The 24,570-nt window shown below is 40.4% G+C and overlaps 1 protein-coding gene across 3 annotated transcripts; it reads right to left on the bottom strand.

Moving 5' to 3' along the window:
• Window positions 1-1,774: 1,774 nt before the first annotated feature.
• Window positions 1,775-23,902, bottom strand: pnocb (prepronociceptin b). Of its 3 annotated transcripts, none has more exons than XM_069515535.1 (3): window positions 23,766-23,902; window positions 6,800-7,056; window positions 1,775-2,566 (listed from the first exon to the last, which is right to left on the bottom strand). In XM_069515535.1, the coding sequence occupies exons 2-3, from the start codon at window positions 6,938-6,940 to the stop codon at window positions 1,910-1,912; spliced, it is 798 nt and encodes a 265-aa protein (XP_069371636.1). In that variant the 5' UTR covers window positions 6,941-7,056; window positions 23,766-23,902; the 3' UTR covers window positions 1,775-1,909. The 3 variants fall into 3 exon arrangements, with proteins under 3 accessions (XP_069371636.1, XP_019947217.2, XP_019947218.2); XM_020091658.2 differs by lacking the exon at window positions 23,766-23,902 and adding an exon at window positions 20,506-20,636; XM_020091659.2 differs by lacking the exons at window positions 6,800-7,056; window positions 23,766-23,902 and adding an exon at window positions 2,765-2,898.
• Between the last annotated feature and the right edge of the window lie 668 nt (window positions 23,903-24,570).

Below are 24,570 nucleotides of genomic sequence, written 5' to 3'. Positions count from 1 at the left end.
TGACAGTCGACAAAAGAAATAGCAAACTATTTTATTGTAGTTTTCTCTATACACACTTTGTATGACGACTCAGAACAATGGTTAATGTTATAAATGTGGTCTGAAATGTACACTGTATTCACAAAGTCAGTTTCTGTATGGGGAGTTTGACAGAGAGCCAGCGCATACATGCACGTGCACACTCGCACCCTCACACACACACTCTCTGCACTCACCCACACACATACATTATTACATCTCTTAATCAAACACAAGTAAACACTATTAAGATGCAAAAGAATGGATGTAACTTGCTTGTGGAGGAAAAATATCGTGATGGCATTTTTTTTTAATCACCGGAGCAGAAACAATCCTTTTCTGAATAAATCGTTGACATGCACAGTTCATTCTACTCCTCTGTTGTTAAACGGTACATTAAGATAGTGGTTGTCATTTTCTTACAAACCTTTCCCATCCTACGCTGCAGTGCACAGCCAATGACCCCGGAAGTTTACAAGAACAAAGTGACATGAGCAGCTCGTCAAAAAGGAATGTTTGAGGACTGACTGAAAATTTGTTGCCAAATTGTAATTATTGCTCCCTCATTTCCATGGTTACACAGTAAGTTTGAGACTTTGTGAAAATTATTAGAAAGGAAGTCAGAAATTGTTTGCTGAATTTGTTTTTTGTGCCATTATTTGCCAGTTTCATGTAATTTTACTGAAGAGAAAAGATCAAACTTCTGTTTGTTTTTATGGCTGTACCTAATTCATTTAGGATAAATTGTAATAATTTATATTTATTAATATGTATTTGTATTATTTGTCTTCAAGTGTTGTCGTTTCCTTAAGGGCACGTTCAAAATAAAACAGGGGAGGGTAGTAAGTTCAACACCCCTCCCTTCTTGAATAATTTTTGTACAGTTCCTTGGATTGTTGGCAAATATGATCAATTATGAGGTGAGTAAGTATGAACCATGAATCAGCCCCATTTTTTGTTTGTTATTTTCTAATTTATGATTTCACCCAAACTGTAGAATGAGGGAATCAATACAAAAAATTACATTAAATATCACTGAGGACATTGACAGAAATTGATCCAAGAACATGTTTGCTCCTCCAACACTAGAGGTCAGTATTGTTCCACTGACAGGAATCCTGCAAACCTACAGCTTATCAATGAAACAATGGCAGGAAGGGTTTTTTTTAAGAGAATGCAGTTATGGTGAGTTTGAAAGTTCAGAGTTCATTTTACATCCAATGTGTTCAATTAGTTTAGTTCCTTCAGCAGAATATAGGACTCTTATACCAATAGTGAACAGTTTGTGCCATATTTACAACCTCAAGCACAGTTGGTCAAGCTCTAGTTTTCTAATTTGCTGCCTCTATGTGAGACTGCTGAACAGGATTTGTTTGGTGCCAGATTGTAAACTTGCCATTTAAAATATGGGAAACCTATATATTGAAACATAAGTCCATTTAATATGAGCGGGACAGCCGGACATCAGTTATGGTTCCCATAACTACAGAGTGCAAAGAAACGACCTGTCCACACATGCATGAAAGTGCATTCAACATGATTTAAAATGTCACATCTGACAAACCTTGCAGTGAACCAGTTTTCCAATCTCATTTGGGCCCTTTTATTATACAAACACACAAAAATATATTCAATTGCACTTCTCTTATTCTTTTATTTTGACAGGACGGCATGTAAATATGCTCAATAGGAAGGACATCACAGTCAAAACATTCCTTATTTAGAGACACAAAAAGAGGTTGAGCGAGATGGCGAAGTCTGTTCTTCTTCTGATGATGATGATGGTGTTGGTGGTGGTGATGTCACAGTTCAAACTGGAGGGAGCTGCTGAAAACATGATTGATTGGTTGAGGTAACTGGGGCCGGATTCTGTGAGAGCAACAGAAACACATCACAGTTTGTTTTGCCTCCAGACCCGAGTTACAGGGACGTTGTTGAACCTGCCGCTGCGGCTGCTCCTCATGCCCAGGTACTGTCTGAGCAGCTGGTTCACACGTTTCTGACTGTTCCATTTGCGGGCAGATTTCCGGACGCCTATGAACCCGCCGTAGCGCTTTTGTAGGGGCCTCATGGGTGAGCCAATGAGCTTCCTGTATCCGTGGCGCCCTCTCTGAAAGCCACCAAAGCGCTTGGATAAGGCGACAGCAGCCTCTGAGCTGTCATCCTCATCCACCTCTAGCTGGCTGTCGCTCTCGACGTTCCTCTCCTCCCTCAACTTCATCTCTTCATCCACCAGACTGAGATCCAAACCCTGGAGGCCCTCCCCGTCCTCTGAGGATTCCAGCAGTGATGAGTCATACTGGACACTGCGCTGCTTGAGCGGTATCTCATCCTGATCCCCTTCCTGGAAACGCTCTGCGGCTGAGGACTGCAGCAGTTCACCGTCAGTGTTCAGGTCAAGAGGGGTCAACTCCAGCTCCTCTCCTGTTCTCTTGAACAGAGCGCCCCCCTCAGGAAACAGAGGATGGTGGGACAGTTTGACGGCACGTTTACACACCTCCCATGTGAACGAGGCAGAGACGTGACCCTCGCACTCCAACAAACACATCTGCAGGCAGATAAGAAAGAGTGATGTGTTAACGAAGAGCACATGACAGTTAATTTGATTATTTCAACCAAGGAATAATTTGAAATTCAGCCCATAGGTTTTGTTTGTTTGTGGTAGTTGACCAGGGCTCTCCCACGCACAGCCATAGACAAACCAGCTGCTTTGCACGTCACTTTATTAAACAAAACATAAACTTACAAAAACATCAACTTAAAGTTTATTCTATTTCAGCTGGCCCCTGGCTTTGCAGCTCAGGCTAGTTCAGTGTCTCTGTGTGTCTGTCTCAGTCCTTGTGTGTCTCTCTGCGACTGTCTCCTTGAGGAAGCTCTGCTGCTGCCTTTTAAACCTGAGAATCAATCAGCTAACAGCTCTCACCTGCACTGATTGATCCTCTGGTCCAGGTGAAGGTGCTCTCCATGCTACCTCCACATGTTTATACATTAAACCACCAGAAATACTGAGACTTAGCAGCCATAGAGCCACAGTAACATGACTGTTAAATACACTGTAGATGTTCAATGCTGCATTTATAAGTTTGACTGATTATGGACACAGAACATCAGCATTAGCTTTCATTTAGTCATGTTTCTGTCAACCTGATGAACATAAGTCCAATATTCATTCTCCTTTTAACTTTGTTTTGGTCTTCACCATGTCTTGAGATTGTTAATTGCTCCACTGTGACTCATTTTGCATTACTTGAAGCCATTTGACCCATTACGCTTTAATTATACTTCCGCAGCATGAGTAAGGAAAGGAAACAACTGAGTCACACAGTGGTTCCAGATAAGGATAAAATATGACAGCATCAAGAATTGGAGTGCCTGTTAAATAATACAAATGTATATATTGCCCACGGTCAGCATAAAAGTTAGGGTACTCAATCACACTTCTTTTTTTAAACCAAAAAGTGTCACTTCTTTCCTGAGCGACCAGACCCTCGGCTGAGAAAGGTCTGTTGACCTGGAGGGCATGTGTGTCATGAGAGTTAATGGGACTCGTTCCCACTGTGTTCAGCGTATATAGTGAGTTATGTGCCAATATGAAATGTCCATCATTTGATACATTTGACATCTACTTCTGCAAAATGACTGACAGCACCAAATTGGAAGAAATTTCAAATCAGTTTGAAGGATAGCAGGTAAATTACGTACTTCGCTGACAATATGATAAAAAAAAAAGTATAATTGGCTCTTGAACTTGCGGGTAATGATGTCTTTGCTCTTGAATTGATATTGATTGATTTATAGTGTTTTGCAAAATAAATTTTTATATAGAATTAATTTAGTGGCTCACTGACTTGCTTTGCAGCTTTAATGGCCTATTTTTCACCACACTTGACGGTTGACCTCATGCCTGAACGCTGTAGGCGAACCATAACTTGACTATTATGAAGTTAGGGACATATAAGGAGTATACATTGTAATATGGAGGACATATTAGTATGGAGGTAAGGAGGTAAGGCCATATTAGTATAGAGGTAAAAAGTAAGGACATATTAGTTTGGAGGTAAGGGCATATTAGTATAAAGGTAAGGAGGTAAGGGCATATTAATATAGGGGTAAGGAGGTAAGGACATATTAGTATAGGGGTAAGGACATTTTAGTAGAAGTAAGGAGGTAAGGACATATATTACAGAGGTAAGGAGGCAAGGGCATATTAATATAGAAGTAAGGACATATTAGTAGAAGTAAGGAGGTAAGGACATATATTACAGAGGTAAGGAGGTAAGGACATATTAGTATGGAGGTAAGGAGGTAAGGGCATGTTAGTATAGGGGTAAGGATGTAAGGTCATATTAGTATATGGGTAAGGAGGTAAGGACATATTAATATAGAGGTAAGTGAGTAAGGACATATATAAGGGTATGGACATAAGGACATATAAGTACAGTCGTAAGGAGGTAGTGACATATAAGTATAGATGTAAGGATGTAGTGACATTTTCATATAGAGGTAAGGAAGTAAGGACATATTAGTATAGAGGTAAGGAGGTAGTGACATATTAGTACAGAGACAAGGACATATGAGACATTTATTTTTGTGTATTTTTCCTCTTTTTTGGAAATGACAGAATCTTTCATCAAAGATTAATATATTTTAGATTTAACCTGCTGACTTACTCGAAGACCCAGTTTATGATTTATACCCTAAAATGCAGAAAATCCATAATTTTTTCCTCTAATCTAGTATATGTGTAAAACTAGATGACGTCTGCCACACTGTGGAAACGTTTTCCTCCGAAATTCTCATTTCTCCTCTTTCTTTAACTCCGGAGAGTCTAAGTGAAATTTCAGTTTGAGGTAAGAAGCAAATCCCATTTACTCATCAAATCCTGCTCAAATGAGATAAATTGCATTGTTATCAGAAAAACTGCTCACATCAAAGGGATGAGAGGAGAGGGAGCGCTGCTGCAAATTTATCAACGGAAATTAATTATCCATCGTAAATGAAATGAGCACATTAGGGGATTCTCCACGTTAGATCAATGGAGCAATCTAAAGGAGTTTATGAGTGAGAGGAGACGTGCGTGTGTGTGTGGGGGGGGGGGAAGTGCAGTCGCAGTCATGTATTTATATACCAATGAGGACCACAGGATAGAAAGGTTATGGAAATACTTAAAAGCGAAATTGCTTCGAAAGCTTTATTATTCACAGAGAGGAAATTTGAGTTTGGCCGTTAATAACAACGGTAAGGTTGGAATTAGTTTGAGCTTGTTGGTATGTGGAGGTGAGGAATACTGTGGCTAAATGCTACATAACCACAGACCCACAAAAGACGATACACAGGAATAGCCACAGTAGAGGTAATTAGCCCAAATGCAAACAAAAGATCCCATTTACATCCACGAATAACATTATGTTGTGATTCTAGTCAGAGGATGGTGTGATTTATTTGTGTGCTTGTGCGCGTGAGTGGATGCATGCACACATATACACATGAGTCTGGAGCCCTGCATGAATAAATCAATGGGTCCTGACATTATAGCAAACACCGGAGGTTCCACACACACACTCTTCTAGTCTAGAGTGGCAACAATGGAATTGCTCAGTGGATTCCATCTGTGGCTCAATGGGAAGGCGGCTAACACAATGAGGAGCTGATAAAATGTGTCAGTCACCAGTGTAAGCCGCGGCTGATGATACTGAGCAGCAGTCAATTACATAGTTCTATTACAACTTCCCAAAAGGTCCCAGCTGTCTTTCTCTGCATCATTATCAGCTAAATTAGCCGTCCTGCAGTTATTCATGGTCGCCCAGAGACTATTTTTACCCACTGATGTGTCTTGGACCGTTTGGAATTTTGAATTCAGGGAGCAATTCCTGTGCATTAGATGTTGGTCATGAAGCGTTTCACATAGATACATGTACCTGCAAATATTTCCCAATATAAGGCAGAAGCAATACTACCTGCAATGTCTACTTAGTTACATGCCACCTGTTGAGGAACTCATAGAAAGCTCTGTACCTTTGAGCCAAGCTGTTTGACTCCACAATGGTCAACTGAAAACCAGTCAACAACCCGACTGTCTCCCTATCTTTAGTAAAATATCTCAACATCAATGAGATGCAATTGCACAAAATGTAATGAAATAAATAAGACCTTGGGATTGTTTGTAATACGCCCTCACTTTTATTGTATCTTATAAAAAAATATGTTTTGTCCTTTTATTTGATCTTTTTTGCTCTTCCTCAGTTTAGAATTGTAAAATTAAAATGTATTTACTTGACAGGTGCACAGATTAGATTTACTTGGTTCGCCATTACACCATGATGCCCAAAAATAATATATTAATAACTAAATATATTTTTGTAAAATTTTGGAAGACTGTTATGGGAAAAAAAAGCACGAGAAATAGACAACAATCACATTTCCCTCTAACTAATTTTAACCTGGCAAAAAGTGGACACAGCACTGTCACACTGAACACAACACATGGATGCTCTTATCAAGCTTGAAAACAACCTATTCACACAATCACACCTCTGTAAAGGTGTTGAAAGCTTATTGCAGCTGAGCCCACACTGACACACACTCTCCAGCATTGACAAGGCATTTAGCTGGTGCTCTTATCAACGGTGGGTTGTTACGACTCAGCAGTGACACAACACACACACACACACACACACACACACACACACACACACACACACACACACACACACACATCCACACACACACACACACACACACACACACACATCCACACACACACACACACACACTCACTCACCATGGTGTTGAAGGCTTGTTGCAGCTGTTGCTGCTGCTGCAGGAGCAGACTGCAGGCCGCACATTGACCCTGGCAGTCACTGCGTCCAGGGGTGAAGAGACATGCCAGCAGCACCACCAAGCACCACAGAGGGATCTTCATCGCTCAGCACACCCAGACAAGCAGCGGCAAACAGGAGCCCAGCAGGTAGAAAACTGGAGTCGGGGTTCAACAGTGGGAGAATCTGAGAAATGAAGCCTACGGGATTTGGCTCCAGTCTGCAGGGAGAAATGAGATAGAGTGACAGGAATATTGCGTTAATCTCAATGTATAAAGATCATTAGCTGGTCAGTCAAAGCGTTGGTGGTGGGAGAGTGTTCAGCCAACACCAGGAGATGGAGAGCGTAGGTGGTGAGAGCACAACCTGAGGCAATAAACAGAAAAAAAATGGGCATTTTCCAGTGGGCAGGAAGCGGCCGCTGTGGGCTCCTGGCTAGAATCACTGATGAAATCATACAGCAAGAGTTAGAGATTTGTAAGAATTGATCTGTGGTTGTAGAGATTAGCTTTAACCATTACATGGGTAATGGCCTGTGGCTGCAAGAACCCAGAAGCAACAATTTTAAACAGGAAAAAGGGCGAAAACAAATGTGAGGAGGGAGCAGCACTGGTGTGAGAGAGTTGAATCGATAAAATGCATTGATCTTAACACCACCGAATGTAAGAAATATGTGTGTGTGAGCTGAAGTAAGATAAACTGGAGGAATGAATCAACTCCAGAGGATCCTGGTGCCTCTGGCTCCAGCAACAAGATTGTGAGCCAGGTGCACAGTGTTTGTTGCTTGACCTCCACTCCCTGACCCCATCTATCCTGTCACCCACCACTGTATCATCCAATAACAGAGATAACAAAGAAAAAACAGCCACTCACAACATCATAGATTGCTTCTGCTCATAGGCTGCCGCCACACCAGACACATTAGCTGCGGCTCCCCAAGGTTTCTTAACCGAGACCAAGGTCACCTGGCTCTTTAGCAGCAAAATGCGGCACAGTGTTCACCTGCTTATTCTGGCTTCTGTTTCTTGCTGGTAAACATATGCTGTGTCTGAATAAAGTGAAGCTTGAAGTTGCAGGTCCTTAATACAAAGCAATTAGCAGAACGAGGCTTTAACGCTCTGTATACTTGAAGGGGACAGTGGATTTGTGTGGTAATTATTTGTCAAGTCAAGCCTCTGACAGCTGCCTGCAGCGTATGAGCAATGTGTGGTACATAAAGTAAAGCTTTGAATTGTCATCAAGACTAGAAAGGCTCTTTTTAAATACAGAGCATTCACCATGTGTTGATATAATGGAAGATTGATGATAGCAGCCTTTAAGAGTTCCACAACAGTAAAAAATAGTACAATGCTGTGCAGGAACATAGTCATTCTTATTCATGGGGGAAACATTTTTGTATTTCAGCAGCAGTATTGGTCTCAAAGCCTCATCTGGTTCATGTTAGGTTCATGACGAATTAATGACTTGCTCTAAGGAGCTGATGCAGGAAACTATGTTAGGAATCCAGGTTTCTCCATTTGGTAACACTTCCTGTTACTAGAAAGGTACTGATACTAAAATCTCAAGCAAGTCCAGTTGCCAAGTCCGCACGAGTACGTCTGAAGATACCAGGAGCTGGATGACTGCGAATCAATACAGATGACAAAGAAAATGTGAACTGGTATCTACAATTATCAACAGTTCACAGATTTAAATTGACTGTAACATTTCCAGCAGCTGATTTCTGGAATTAACCAATCAGCTTAACTCTATGAGACCATTGTCTCCATTGTTCCTGTGATTAGCCCCAAATGACATAAGCTTTTAAGTTCTTTACAAGAAACTTACAGAGATATTATTATTACTTTAACACTTGGTGTGCAGCTGATGGATGCAACCCAGCACTGTTGGGGCAATGTGTAGTAAACATTGTGCAAACGCAGCAGTAGTGCATGTTACTGTATGTAACTGCTCACGTTTTTTTTATGGAAGCTGTTTTTATTTTAATGGTTTCCATTATTCTATGAAATGTTATAATTTATTATAGCTAATATATTTTTATTATTCAATCTCTTTGATTGTGAACCTGTTGAGATGAGCTGTACAGTCATGTCTTCTACAGATATAGAGATATTAAGCATATTAGTAGTAATCCATCCATTATCTATACCTCTTATCCTTTGAGGGTCGCTGTGGGAGCCGGAGAGGCGGGGTACCCCCTGGACAGGTCACAATATCACACGGCCAACATACACAACACATTCACACCTAGGGGCAATTTAGAGCCGCAAATCGACTTAACCCCAAGCTGCATGTCTTTGTATTGTGGAGGGAAGCTGGAGTTCCTGGAGAAACCCACTCAGATAACAGGGAGAACATGGTAACTCTACACAGAAGGAGCCTCTAATATATATATATTAGCCTCATAAAACAACATAATATGCAATCAATAGCAGATTAAAGAAAAGAAATGCTCTCAGTGACTTGTTGACTCACACTTGGTCTAAGTGGAATTCACATCACGATGTTTTCACAGGTTTGATGAAGACAGAGACGATTGGCAGAAGTCACAGCTTGGTAACGACTCAACAATAAAAACCACAATGAGGATGTCACACTTGAATGAAGTCAATGAAGATCTTTGAACATACAAGGAGTGGGAGTCTTATTGATGTGGGCGCTGGAGTAAAAAAATAAACAAATGCGTAAAAACTGGCACATCATGACCATTCCCACTTTGGCACATTACCACTCGCAGTCAATAGCATATGGTTCAAGTCGAGTGTGACTCTGGCCCATTGAAAAACATATAAATGGCTTTATGGGAAATCATTACAGGGGACATGTTTGTTTGCCTCACTGAGATGTTTTGTACCATGATCATTTGCTAGCCTGCTGACTAAGCCCATTTGATATTGTTATGTTCTCCCTTAAGTGGACTCACTACGTACGTGGAACAAATGAGTGAACTGGCAGTGTGCAAAGGTAGGCCCGTGGATACACTCCAGTATCACAGAAATAGGTTTTAATAAAAACATGCTTTTGGAGCCATTATTATTAATGAAAGGTTTTGCAATCTCATGTTTTAAGAGCTGGCTTCCATTTGTTCACTTTGACACATTCAGATGTTCTGTGAATGTTGTGATTCAGGCTTTTAGCTGAACAATATGGAGACAGTGTCAGGTCATCTGAGGTAAAACATATTAAGGCTACCTCAACAGGCTTTGGAAAGTTTTTACTTTTATTTCCAATCATGACAAAACTGTTTATCTGTTTTATTAATAATATATTTATATAATATACCAAAAGAGCTTCCTCTGAGTGCAAATCTTCCTTCTTTTTAAGGCCATGGCTCATTTACATTTATCCAGGAAATGTTTAGCTGTAATCAAATATTCCACGGAGAGTTGATTTATGAATTCATTCATTCATCGGCTTTAATTAGCCTGTTGATTTGCCGAACAGAGACGTGTGGAGCTGCCGCGGACATTTGATGAAGTGGATAAATAGCAATTTATATCCGTCTGAATGCTTTGGGAATGAGTTGCATTGAGTGGAAGCCATTATAGTCAGTAAAAAACAATTGACAAGGATATTACGGGTTAATGGGCTACGTTGTCATCAATCTGCAGCCTGGAGATGTTTATAGAGGGTATGATAGTGAGCTGGTTGTAATGATTTGTATTGGTCAGCTCATGGGATGGGTTGAAGAGTCTCCACTTGCTCATTGTTTATTTATTACACACCCTCTCACATCTGTTTGCACAGCTCTTGTCCTCACACAGCACGGTACACTTAACCCTTTAGACCCCGGTAATTTATCCCATTAACAAGAGTGTTCCCTGCCCTGACTTAACTACACTGAACATGTATGTAGAGCACACGCATCATATATATTCTGCTATGTATAGGGTTATTTTGTTGGCAGTTCGGTTTGTAGCTGTCATCAGGACAGTGCATGTGAGGGGATATCATTTTTTGTGTCAGCCAAGGAATTGAAAATCCATACAGAGCCAACCAGAGGTGAAAGAACACTTTTCTTCCACAGAGAATAAATTTAAATGTTAGATGTTAACGGGACACTACAGTGATTTTAGACATTAATGTTAGTTTATTCATTGTGAGGAGCACTACTGAACCTGTGAAAGCAGATTATATGGTCTTTGACACTGGATGAGCTATTCCAAAGTTTGAAGGAAAAAAAATCCTAATGATGTTACCAGGGTTATCTCAGCTTGGGCTTGACACTTGAGAAAGAAAGCCTACGTCACAAACTGGGGTTGTGGGTTTTGAAAGAAGTGCATTAGACAGAGAGGACCTTTTTAATAGATGCTTTCTAGTTGCATCATGGGAAGTATAGGATTTGGGTTTAAAGCTTTACCTATATAAGGAACCAAGAATCTGAATATCCACCCTCTGCTGCCTCAGTTTTTAAAGCTACTTCTCCAACCTGTCCTTTGTGAGTCCCCCAACTTTTTGGTGTTACAGTAAATTGCACCTTTGATTTTGTTGGAGTGGATTTCTTTGGTTTTGTCCTTGTCACAAAAAATAACATGGAGGAGGCCGGAATGTTTGACCTGTACTGTGGCCAGCCACCAGGAGGCAATCAGGACACTTTGGCTTCATTTTTAGGGAGAAGTCATGTCATCCATCTTTATACAGTCTTTGGGAGACATTGTAAGTCTACCTCTTGTCTGCACTAACTTATTTCAAAACCTATTGGATGGATTACAATGAATATTTGTACACACAGTCATGGTCCCCAGATGATATATCCTACTAGCTTTAGTCATCATCTGACTACTGCCAACCATGAGGTTGACATTGTGCTTTGTCTCACTAGCTATTTAAAATTGCCAACAAACATCCATGTCCCACACTTAGACACAGTGTAATAAATGGTTAACATACATGATAAACATCAGGAAATTAAAACTATGTACATGTTAGAATGCTGATACTACATGTAGCACAACGCTTAAGTATGACCGCACATAGTCACAAGTGGCTATAGGCTATTAAGAACAAATACTTTTATAAAAGTCAATCCACAATCCTTAAGAAGCCCTCTCAATGCTCATGAATAAAAGAAGCAGCTTTACACAAAATGCCATGGACATTTTACAGGTTTCTGACTTTGTGAAGTAATCAGGGTCAACGGTCTCTGGGATATAGTTATAGTTAAAATATGACTTATAAGTTCATGTAAAATGGTGATTTGTGAAGAAAAAGAAATAAACATCATGATCTGAAGGGCAGAGACAGATACAAACTGTTATTTCACCAAAAAGTTCTTCGACAGCCAAGATGAGATGAAGCACATAAGTGGTAGTGTGTAATAGCTTTTATCAGACAAGTGAGCCTGTCACCCTAACCCGGGAGCTGTTCACATCCAAGGGCCACAAAGAGTCACAACTTTCCCACATCTCAATAACTTTAAATTGAAAGTGTGTGACACTTTGAGTCATGAACGTACACACTCATCTCTCTGCTCCATTTCAGCAATGATTCGATTCTTGGTCTCCATATTGCCGCATGGCCCATTTTAGCCACCCTTGCCTATGAATTTGCATACTTTTGCAGCTATATAAAACGTTTCATATCATTTGCCTAATTTGACAGAGCAGGCAGTTGACTGGGTGCAGGAGCTGATATATGATGTACTGTACATGGATAAAATGGTGATTTGGACACCCCTTCGCACAGGGCTTTTCCCCTGGGGCACTAAAACAACATAATTCGTGCAGGAGTCTGGGACCTTATTACAGAAAGAGTGGCGTTGGAAAATATTCATCATCTTCATCATCATCTGTAAATAGCTTGCTCTTCAAAATGAACGCTGGCATGAATAGAAAATGGATTATAGCAAAAGACCTGATGTCCTTTCATAAATACATTTTTTCCATCTTACACAGATGAATAGTTTTACATTCTTCTTGCAAAACAAATATGCTACATTTTGTTCTCCTATAAGAGTTAGGTAAGACCCTGAAAATGTTTTCAAGAGGACACATCAAACAGGAAGTATCAGAGTATTCATAAAAGAACCGCTGGTCTCAGGTTTGTTGAGTTAATTTCTTGCCGGAGCCTGAAATACATAAGAGCAGGAAAATAATGAGTATTGCCTGTTTACTGTTTCCATAAGGGGCTCTCAGAAAATTATAAGTGATGGGAGTTTTCTATTTTTTCTTTTTCTCAAAGGGAGGGTAGTCTATAGCAATAACCATTGCAAGGAACCGGTTCAAAACCAAAAAAAAGTCCATGCTTGTGGGGTAGTGCTTTTAAAAAAGTGCCCCTTATACATGAACAACGCAACAGGAGATTCTACACTCAGACGCGTTCACAACATAGCGCTAAGAAGAGGTGCAGCATTCAGCAGGCAGGACATAATGTATAAATTCTGCTGCGAAGATAATTTTTTTTTTTTGACAGCACATCGACCCCCGACGTTGGCTCTTATCACCAAAAGCTCTTCGGACATATCCTGCATGTATAGCTCCGCTTTTTCATCCTGAAATATTTGCATTCACTGTTTTTTTCAGTTTTGCACCTTTCATGTGTTTTAAAGGTGATTGAGTTTTTACAAGAGGGCTGGCAGGAGAAACTATGGAGAAAGTCCAGAGGCTCTCAATCAGACATGTCGGGAGATTATCCAGAGTTCAGACTAGACTTCCAGGTGTTTTGAAAACACTTTGTTATTGATTTGAATCTTCTCCATGTTTGCTAATGTTGTATTGTTGCTTGATTTATAGCGTAATTGTTGCTGCATAGACTTCTGCATTAACACCACCTGGTGGACTGGAGTGCAACAGGTTGTTCTTACCATCAGTTGTTCATACATCAACCAACCAATTTCATAATTTCCCCTGTGACTAAAAGTGCCTTTGACTTTTGTTTGGATTAAAAAAACTGTGGCGAGCCCTGGGGGATTTGAGAACTTTTTCTCTTCCCGGTTTATCTTTCTTCTCTTGTGAGATCAGATTTACTGTGAAACAAACAGCAAATTTTATCAGGGTTTTATTTTCTTCATATTTCTATTTAATTCACTTTACTTGAGGACTTTTTACTAATATACATCATACATTATTTTTAGATATCAAGGGTAAATAGGAGAGTAAATAGAACACATAAATAACAAAAGTGAGTCTCTTGCTATTTGTCCTTCAAAAAATAAATTTTTGTTTTTCAAGCAAACAAATGAATGGACGAGAGAATTTGAGAAGCCTGTGCAAAGTTGCAAAGTGTATTTATAAAGGTAATGGTGGGATAAATTAGCATGAGTGGCTTTAATGAAGGGTGGAGAGCGGGCCAAGGTGTCGTGAATGTGAGCGCAGGAGAAGAAAAGCTCTGTACACGTCTGACAAAGCCGTGACTCACTCTGTCTCATCCATTAGTCGTCTGCATGAAGCTGAAAAGCACAAAGCAGTCTGCTAATGCATAGATAACCTAGAGGTCTCTCTCTGTCTATTTCTCTCTGTTTCTTTTTGCTCCATCTTATGCATCCTCTCTCCCATTCCTGCTGCTTCATTCTTGGAACACTCAACCTTTCTTCCTCCACTACTCTCCTCTCTCCTCCCATGTTTCTTGCTCCGCACATTTGTGAATTATGGCTGAGATCTTTTATCTTTAATGACATATCGCAGAGGTTTCCAGCCGCTTCTAGTGGTGAGTAGATCTTAACTCCCCTTCATTACGGCTGAGCTGGAGCAGTGGAAGCCACCAAAGATGGATGGCATGAAAATGTGGTCACTTTAGAAGGAGGTAAAGTGATTAAAATTCATATTCTACCTACTGCATCTCATGGACCATTAATCGAACTTGATTCATTTCTCATAACGTGAGGAGATTCATGAGTGTTTCATCACCTGACACTCTGTGATTGCTTGTTTAAAATGCGTTGATCTGGGATAATGGGCCAATAAAGTGTGGTTCAGTGGGGGAAGACAAAGAGAAGCCTCATAATATCCATTCACAATTCACAGTTTTTCCACTCTGGTTCTCTAAAAGGGCTTATTTTCTTACTCATGTATTCTGCTGTCCAGCCATGCACACAGGCTTTTATTGCACGAGTGTGTAAATCCAATCTATGTAATGCGGTGCTCGCAGGATCCGGGATCATCTACAGAATAATGCAGCCTAAACAGTTGTAGTTCTTTTAGTGAAGACTGATGTGTTGATTATCCACAGTAACTGTTTCTGGTGATTCACTGTTATTGGTAAATCACTCATTTGTTAAGTCTTGAGGGAAAATAATGCTGCCTGTTACATTTTTATCAAAATAATTATAGAAAATTAACATAAAAATGTTTATATTGAACATATTCTACCTAAATGCTCATGGGCAACATGTTTCCCAAAATGGGAACTGTTGGGTTCCTCTAAGATTTTCAAAGTCTTGACCTATGTAAAGTATATGAGATAATGTATATTATGATTTGTTGCTATAAAAACAAAATTGAAGTGAATTGAATGTTTCCCATATTTTTCATGATACTACCTTTTGCAAAACTATAACAATTGCTAATTGCAAGTAAAGCATTGCAGTATTTGGGCACTCACAGCTGTTATATAATATCAGCAAAATTGTCTTTCCAGGCAACAATGACAGTTTGTTAAGAACATAGGACAAGAATATCTTGTCTGTTTGAAGGTCCTCCACACCACTTGATGAAAATTCACCAATCACCAGCAGACATCAGGGATCACCAGAAGATGTTAGGTACATATCATCAGCAGTGAACCTCAGTGTCATCGGGTGTTTCTGCTTTTTAACCTTTCACAAGAAACCCTCTGATAAGCCAGGCCCACCACTGGCTGGTCAGTCCTGGGTGTGTGTCTCTAACATCTTGGGGTCCAGTTGAGCTTGTTTCTCCTGATCCAGATCCATTGGCTGCAGAGTTCGGCATTCTGTGATGTTTCTTTTGTGGTCTGGCACAGGACTCGCAACAAAATCCAAGACGTACTGAATCCCAAATTGCCCCTTCTCATACAGAGTGTGGCACATAGATGCACTGACTGAATGTATGTGTGAATGGCAAACACTGTACTGTAAAGTGCTTTAAGTGGTCATCCAGACTACAAAGCCTCTATATACAGACCATTTACCATCAGACCATTCACGTGTACAAAGTCATTCAACCATATTTTCCGTTATCATCTGTTTTCAAAGGCACTATTTCTTTGAGATTAAGGGGTCCCAATCAAAAGTATTCTGTTCAATATCCAATATAATGGAGAAGATGTTTCTGGTAAGGCATGTTTTTTAGATTTTTTTTTGTGTGCGTACAATTTCATTCCCCAAGACTGACATAAATCTCGGCAAAACAAATGTCAAAACTGCAGCTGAAGGTGGAGGGGAATTAGGAGTTTTTGTTTGGCTTAAATGGCAATTTAATGTGAATTTCCAAAAAATAAAAGGCTCAAGGTCCTCTCAGAAGAAATCAATATGAGTCTTAATTTGAATCAAACCAGTGATTTGCTCTGTGAACTGAGAGAACTCAGCAACATGTGGGGAAAACATTTTGATGAGATTTTCTCAAAAAGACTTGAGCAATCAATAACATTCACAAAAAAACATCATGTTGGTGCCCCTTCTATATCCTCATCATTCACAGGTAACATTATTATCATTTACTATTAGCACTCAGTTTGAGTTCTTTTCACAACTGCACCATTAAAGTGAAATAATTCATTTCTTTTGGTTCTTCTAGAATCTGTTACAGACTTGCATTCTGCTCGAGCTCCTCTTGTCCACTGTCAGAGTGGTTTGTTTAGAAAATCAATGGATGGGTGGACAGATGAATAGTTATTGTAAAAAGTAATTTAGATACAACGGCACAAAGAAGTAATAAGTCAAATAGCTTTTATCACTACAACATTGTAAATGGCTGTTAATCTAGATGAGCCATGTAAGAGTGACCGTGCTTATGTGTCTTTACCCACTGAGTCTTAGAAATCAGGCTCGCAGACATATTAGTGCTCATCATGTGGTGACTCATCAGACCAGCCACTTGACATGAGAAACTGGATCTCACAGGTCACTGATTGCCTGCAATCATACTGTCTTCAATACGCACATTTAAAATTCCAGTTCCAATGGAATTCCCTCTTTTGCACTTGTTATTCTGCTTCTAAAACTGTTGTGAGAACAACTTCTGCTATAATAATGCACCATCTGCAACCACAGCCTCAAGTTGTGTTGAACAGGGTTTTTTTTCCGATCAAGAAAAAGTGAAAATGACAATTTCCTGTGGCCCAAAGAGATGTTTTCAAATTGCTGGTCCAAAAGCAGCAAACCTTGACATTTAAGAGCCCAACAACAACAAGTGTTTATAAATCTTGCTTGATAAATTACTTTTACCAAAATTGATGTCACCTCTTGGTTACTTTGCCATTCCGCTGGTTCAACTCACATAAAAGCCCCAAAGGAAACCAGAAGAAACATTCACCACTACTGGAATCAACACCAAATATCACCATGGTTGCCCCATCAAAACACAGATAACAAGTCACTCTCACAAACACCCTTGGTTTGTGGAGGATTTGCACGCACACAGCCACAGGATCATCTGCCACTCAGCAGCATTAAATCCAGCCTGCGCAGCTACAGATAAACGGTGTGCGGCTCGGCGGAAAGTTTAGACGGTCAGGAGCAGTGGAAGGCGCACTTGTAGTGGCCGCCTTTCCTTGCAGGAAGGTTCCTGAAATGACTAATGTGAGAGCGTGCAGTTAATCCCATTTTAGAGGCGTCTGCCACGGTTGCATCAGATTTCATGATTGTGCCCGTTGACACGTCCCTGCATTCGTCCAGTTACTGTCACACACAAGCAGAGTTGATAGATTATGAGGATCTTGAGGGGAAAGAGGTCAAGATTAAAGGGGACTTAGGGAATGGTGATGCTGTGCGAGCATCAAGCGAATTAATTCAAGTGTGATAACATGCGATTATACAGATTCCTTTTAACATCTTTGCTCTTTTTGTCTTGATCTCAGCGTCTCCATATCTATCACAATAGCCTCAATTCCTGCTGCTGTGCCTTTATCTTGCATTGCTTTTTATCTCCTCTTATCTCATGTAGACTGCAGAGAACACAAATTGAGTGAGAATAAGGTAAACTGCAGCACTTCTTATTCTCTCCCAATATCCCGCGTAGACTCACATTATACATCTTTAGCACAAATATTAGAGGAGATAGGATCCTCTTTATATTTGTTTCAAGGCACCTTCATATCAGATCAATTGAGCGAATCATTACTATTGTCTCTCTCAATTGTACTTGCAGGGTTCCTCTTAATTGGGAACATATTTGCACCTGCAGGCAGAGCAGCTCTGCAATCATTCCCAGCATCAGGTACGTCCTTCATTGGGAAGCACACCAACAATCATCTCATTTAGCCCACACAACGCTGCGTTAATTGCCCCCCAAATAATACTCTCACAGCACACGCTCCTACGGGCTGGTGGCACCACCAGGAGAGAGCACAGCAGCAGCACAGACACGTCTGCTGATAAACAGGATTAGGTGTGTGTGTGTGTGTCTGTGGGAAATGGATGTGTTAGAAGAGGGGGGAAATAAAGGGTGGATGCTGAGATTGCAGAGAGGTGCATTCATGTGGATCTTTGCATTCATGTCATTTCCCAAAGTTATTGATAGAGTTGAGGTTATTTTTGGGTTTTTTCAAGACCATAAAGAGGCAGTGAGATGCAAAGTATCATCTTGATGCTGAAATCAAACCAAACTTTTGATAATGCACCGTGAAAAAGTTGGGTGAAAAATGTCATGTATCAAACACAAATGAGCTCCTGATAATTGGAAAAAACAGAATATGGACATTAATCCCGTAATGATGCACTCAGTCCTGCAGCGTTTCCTCCCGTCAGCCTCAGACGGTAGCACTGAAATTCTGCAGTGTTAGGCGGCTGACGTGGTGTCATCATTGATCTGGTCGCCATTAAGCTGCGTTGACACCTGCACAAATCCATTGGACATGGAGCCGGGCAAAAGGAATCTGGCACGGCCACACGAGCACCCAACTTTTACAACGGTGAGAACAGTGAGGCTGGGAGAGACAAACCGATGAAGAGCAGGATATTTGTGCAGGGAGGGGCGGGTGGGAAAGGAATCTTTTTTCTCTATAAGGGAACTTTGCTGCTCTTATTCCTCAGTAAACCATAAATCACTGAATGACTGATCACAAGGACTATACAAGCAGTAAAATTAATATTGGCAGAGAGGCCGAAGAGCCTGTGAACACAGTGTAATCACTTCAGTCAAGCTTTTGTAGCTGATTAGAGAGAGAATATGATCATGTGATGATCTGGCAAGGAAATATGTTCCCTTTTTTTTTTTTTTACAAGACAGAATAAATAAATTGTAAGTGAAATATTGTGCCAATAATGCGAGAAAAGATTTGATTAAACCTTTTTAGATTAAGAGGAAATGTGGAATTGGATTTACAAAAAATTCAATTAATTTTTAATAGATTCAAGCATGAGCTATTTTGGATTCTTAAAACAACCAGATATTGAAAGGCCAAGTATATAAACATAGATTTTGAGGTATTTTCAATTAAAAAAGCAGATGCACAAAAGCAAAAAAGGATTCATATGTGCATGAATGGACTTTCTCTTATGTACTCTGCATTTTTAATACAACATTTTTGCAAAATATTTTTTATTTTATTATCAAACTATGCACTTAACTTGACTGCATAGCATATACCTTTCAAAATATTGTGTCTCACTCCATCCTGTAAACATATTCCATTCTTCCCTGCACAGTCCCCCACTGTGGAGTCATTTATCTCTGAACGGAACATTAACCACCCATTTTCTCCCCGGTCTGCGCGGGTATCGTCTTTACTGATAATGGGAAAAGATTATGCACATTCATTACCATTATCATTAAAATCATCATCATCATACGCTTAGCATAATAACGACGTTCAAGCGATTCACTTCTCAAGTCTTTTTTTCTCTACTTGTTGAGGTTGACATTTGGGGCTGCTCTAAGAAGAATATAAAATATTTTTGCCAGATTAAGAGATTCCTTGTGATACATGATACCATAAATAAGCAGCATTCAGAATAAATACTGGAATGTTTCTAAACATATATGTATATCTGTGTATACACTGCAGCCTTTATAGCATCATTAATCTAGATTCCACATTTTTTTACACTTATTTATACATATTATATATTCTACTTGTGTGACATTAATGTCATATATATTTAGTGCAGCTGAGTGACTGACTGCTTGCTCAGCACAATCTGGGACTTTCTCTCTTGTTAATCAAGTAGTTATCAAGTGCGATGTGGGTAACGCTGACGGTGACTGTGTTACCTTTAGAGCCGCTGGGAGACGAACAGAGAGATGGAAAAAAAAAAATCTACTCCAGGTGAGGGAAGGGTTATTTACACTAGATCCTTGTCTGGAGTCCAAACCAAAAATCAGGAACAGATATAGCAGAAATTAGAGACTCAGTATAATGAAAGAGGAAAAAAAGAGGAAGAGTCCTCAGTGGTTGTCCTCAAACAACAACATTCCCCCGGGATCTATTAGCCATTAGTTTGTGCTTACAAGAGTCCTTTCCTAATGAACTACTCTCACATCTCTAAGCATTCACCTCTTATTCATATGACCATACAGGTTCACACTCAAATGAAAAAAAGGTCACACTTGCTTACCTGTATTGGTGACGTAAAGATATTCTCTCAGAGTTCTCCTCCGTCAGAGAGTTTGGAGCTTCAGCTCGTATCCTTAGGCTAAGGGTTTCAACAACTGAACACATGCCTCCTCTGAGGCTTCTTATAATTGCACACCCCTTCCCTCCTGGCTCAGCCCTCCACCCCCCCCCCCCCCCCCCCCCTCCTCCCTCCCCCTGTATATCACCATTCGCACCAGCAGAGAGGAGAGTAAGAGAGAGAGAGGGGTGGATTCCCCCATTCTGTTACGCACAACCCGTGGACAGACACACACCAACCGTTGCCCCGTGCTGACGTAGGAGGCATTTGCCTACGCCACCGGTTTCGTCTTCATTGAGCCAACTAATGGGGCTCTAAAAATACGCGTCATCCACCGTGAGATTGATCCAGAAGCCCCGTGTCTAAGGTGTCCATAAAACCCGCAGCCTCAATGCCAACCTGCCGCCAAGGTCAAGGAAACAATGGCACACATCAGGTGTTTAATCCAGAAATGCAAGTTGAGCGCTAGTGAGAAGAGCAAGCCACAGAGATGACGACGGGTCAATGAGGTTGTTTGTGCTGGAGACAGTAAAAACAACATGGTGGTGATGGAACACCTGAATAGGACACATTCTCCTTGTAGGTGAAAGAAGGAACAATATAGGGCAGGGCAGTCAATCGACAGAGCATGCAGCCAGCCTGAGTCTGCATGCAGGAGGTTTGTATGAGTCATGCAGGAAATTTGGGGATGGAAAACAAGACCTGCCTGAAAGGTCCTAAGGGGTTTCACTGTAGGCTACAGCCCATAATACATGTTATAATGGTTCAGGTAATGATGATTATGTCAACCATAAGAATAATGGAGCAAAAAAAAAGTGAAGACAGAAACAAGTGGGGGATTAAAATGAGGCTGATGAGGAAGCAGGAGAAGTAAAATGAAGATAAAAAAAACTAGATGTGCAAGTATACACCAAAAAAACTGCCTGTGTGGTTTTAACTCAGGTGCTGCAGTGGCTGGAGCAGTATTTACAAGGTATGGTGAGATAGTGAGATATGAACCAGGGAGTCCAGTTGATGGAACAGATGGCATGGTGGTACAGTGGTTAGCACCGTCCTCTCACAGGAGAAAGGTTCTTTCTGTATGGGTTTTCTCTGCATACTCATGCTTCCTACCTTCTTCTTCTACTTTCCTTTCTGATTCGGGGTTAGGTTAGTTGGGGACTCTAAATCACCATAGGTGTGAGTGTTATTTTTCCAAATCTCTCGCTTTAAAGGGGCCACAAGTTACACAGAGGGGCCAATTACATGTCCAACTTCCATGCACAATTCCTGATTCATTCATCCACCCTGTTACATTTGCTACTTAGCAACAAACAAAAGCAGAGCTGCGGTTGATGAGCCTCTGAGCCTATCATTAGTTTTGCAGATATTTGGTCATAAACTAAATTGAAAATTTGACCTTTTAATGTCACAATAGATGAAAGGTTTAAAGTTCCATAAAGTTATTACAGGGTTGTCCTGAGAGGGATGTGATACTGCATTTCATGGTCCATCCAACATTTCTTGAACATTAGACTCGGAACCATGAATGCCAATCTCATGGTGGTGCTGTAGAAAAGGTCAGGTTATCAGCAACTTCATTAGGATTCATTACCTGGGAACCATGAAGGTGTGTTCCACATTTTGTGCCAATGCATCTCGCAGATGTAGAGATAAAGTAATATAAGTGATTGTCTTTAATCTACAGGTGGCACTTGAAGAAAAGTCAGCAGATCAGTTATTGGGATTCAACCTCTCGGGCTCATGAATGTCTGAATGCTTGTGTGGGTAAAAACGTTGCAGTAGCCATTAACTGTACATGTAATAGAAATAGCAATGCTTATGTCTCAAACCCTACTTTTTTGGTCTTGGAGTTACACTTCAGGATCAACTCCCTTGTGATCAGGAGCTGGTGTTAGCTTTTCCCTCCCTGTGAAAGTGTGAACGCTGGCCCTGAACCTGTGTGAGGTCTGATAGTGATAGATGAATTGGGTACATAGACAGAGCCCTCGGTGCAGCTGAGATAAGGAGCCCTGAGGAACAAGCAGCCATTGCGAGGCCTGTCTGTCATTGATATCGCTTCTATCCACTGCCTGTCCAGTGTACATAAATGCTTTCAAGAGGCAGGCGAAGAGGCAGAGATTACCTTGATGACACAGGAAGCCATGCTTAACTTGGCACCACGTCATGTTAAAACCTCCGATGTCCAGATTTGGTTTTGATGTTTTGTAAAATTTCTTGTCAAGCCATAGAATCCTGTGAAACCTTTGAAATTTGAACTCCATTGCCAACAATGGTCATACTGTACATATCTCTTTCTCGTGGTTATCATTTATATATAATGTTCTACATTTTGTATTTCTATATTTATGCTAATCACGTAAATCCCCTGTGCGTGTTTACCTACTTAGCAATAAAACTTTATTCAGATTCTTCATAACTAGCAGTGACATAGTACTCTTCACGTTTCTGTTTTGCACCCGTTATAACGTATTTTTAAACATTTCTAAAATGAACTCAAGTATCATTAAAGGGGGAATACTGTTTTCTGTGAACAAAACAGTATTTCTGTATTTAAATAAAGCCCAAGCAGTTCCAGTTTTGACAAAAAAGTGTTTCTTCTTGGCTGAAGCTTCCCTCATTCACCAATTCTCCACATGGATTAGAAAAGCAAATATCCCTCTTTAGAAATTGGCTTCCAAACAGCCATACAAGAACATTTAAACTACACAGAATATCTCAGCAGAGCGTCCAAGGATGTTTAATTAATTCTGATGTTATATAAAGAAAACATATTGATTTGTATCAATAGAAATATTAGCAATTAAATCAAAGAAAAAACAATCCCTTTGTCAAAAATCTGAAAATGTGGGATATAAAGAAAGAAATTATTTTACCAGATATTACAATGCACCATTTGAGAGTTCTGAGGGGTGTATAGCTTATATAAAAGCAGAACATATTATCCAATCAGAATAAATGTATTTTCTGTCCCAAGACAGTTGCATATAATGAACTCAATTATCAAGAGACATAAGCAAATGGTAAATCTGCATGCACTGTGCATTCCATTTTTTTGGTTTACTGCCTGAAGTTATAACTTTATTTCCTGCACTAACAGCTGGATTCAGAGGAATTTTAGAGATGTAAAAAATGCTGACTGATGGCTCACTGGCCCCTCACCAAAAGCAGTTCATAAAACCCACAGGCGGCTGCAAACAAACCTGAGCGGCGTTTGGCTTGTGTCGCCGAGCTCCTCGTCTCCTCTCCATCTCACCCAGCTGAGGTGTTTTACCGTTATCCTCCGCAATGAAACCCAACGATGTGAAACGGGGGAGAGGGAGGGCGGGGAAGTCTCTGCGGTGGTTTATGGTGGCTCAGGACTTTCATCTGTCAAGACACAATTGATTGTTATTAACAGCAGGGCCGGAAAATGAATTCTTGCCGGGAAAAAAGAATACATTTCCCTCCACAAAAGCTGCCTTAATTGTGCAATGGAGGAAGAATTACACTACCACTCACAAAATCTGCAGCGTCAACCAACCCCCCCAAAAAAGTCAGGGATATTTGATTTCAGAGCCAAAGCATTGTCCTGGAAGTATTTCATATGTTTGTATATATATCGATCCTATTGCATTAGTCCCTCAAGATATTTTCTTTTTAGTAGCATCTGCAGTTACCAGAAGAGCGCCTGACGCCAGAGGGGGTCTTTGTTTCTTATTGCAAAGAGACAATATGAAATAAAACCAGTGTTTTAATGTAAAGTCACTGGGTTTACGCAATATAAAGACACTATGAGCCAGTGGTGGACAATGTGGCCGAATTTCCAATAAAACGAGGGTTTACTGAAGAGGAAAATTATCATTTGTATAAGTGTGTCTGTTGTGAAATTGAGTCCTGGATGCTGAGACGATGTTTACTGACGTTTACTCTGTGTGTGAAGGGAGCTTAGGATACACCTCGGGATTAAATGCAAGGGTTTTGACCTCAATCAGGAAAATAATTACTGTTGCTCCTCCTGTTGGTGGA

This window comes from Paralichthys olivaceus, chromosome 19 (assembly GCF_024713975.1).
Source record: "Paralichthys olivaceus isolate ysfri-2021 chromosome 19, ASM2471397v2, whole genome shotgun sequence".
NCBI classification, from domain to species: Eukaryota; Metazoa; Chordata; class Actinopteri; order Pleuronectiformes; family Paralichthyidae; genus Paralichthys; species Paralichthys olivaceus.
Note: the sequence above shows the minus strand (reverse complement) of the source record. Positions and strands in the feature narration are given on the sequence as shown.

Excerpts from the sequence above, each read along its gene's own strand:
- pnocb (XM_069515535.1), bottom strand. The coding sequence starts at position 6,940 with ATGAAGATCCCTCTGTGGTGCTTGGTGGTGCTGCTGGCATGTCTCTTC. Across the intron at positions 2,567-6,799 it reads AACAAGCCTTCAACACCATG|ATGTGTTTGTTGGAGTGCGA; the intron begins GTGAGTGAGTGT and ends ATCTGCCTGCAG.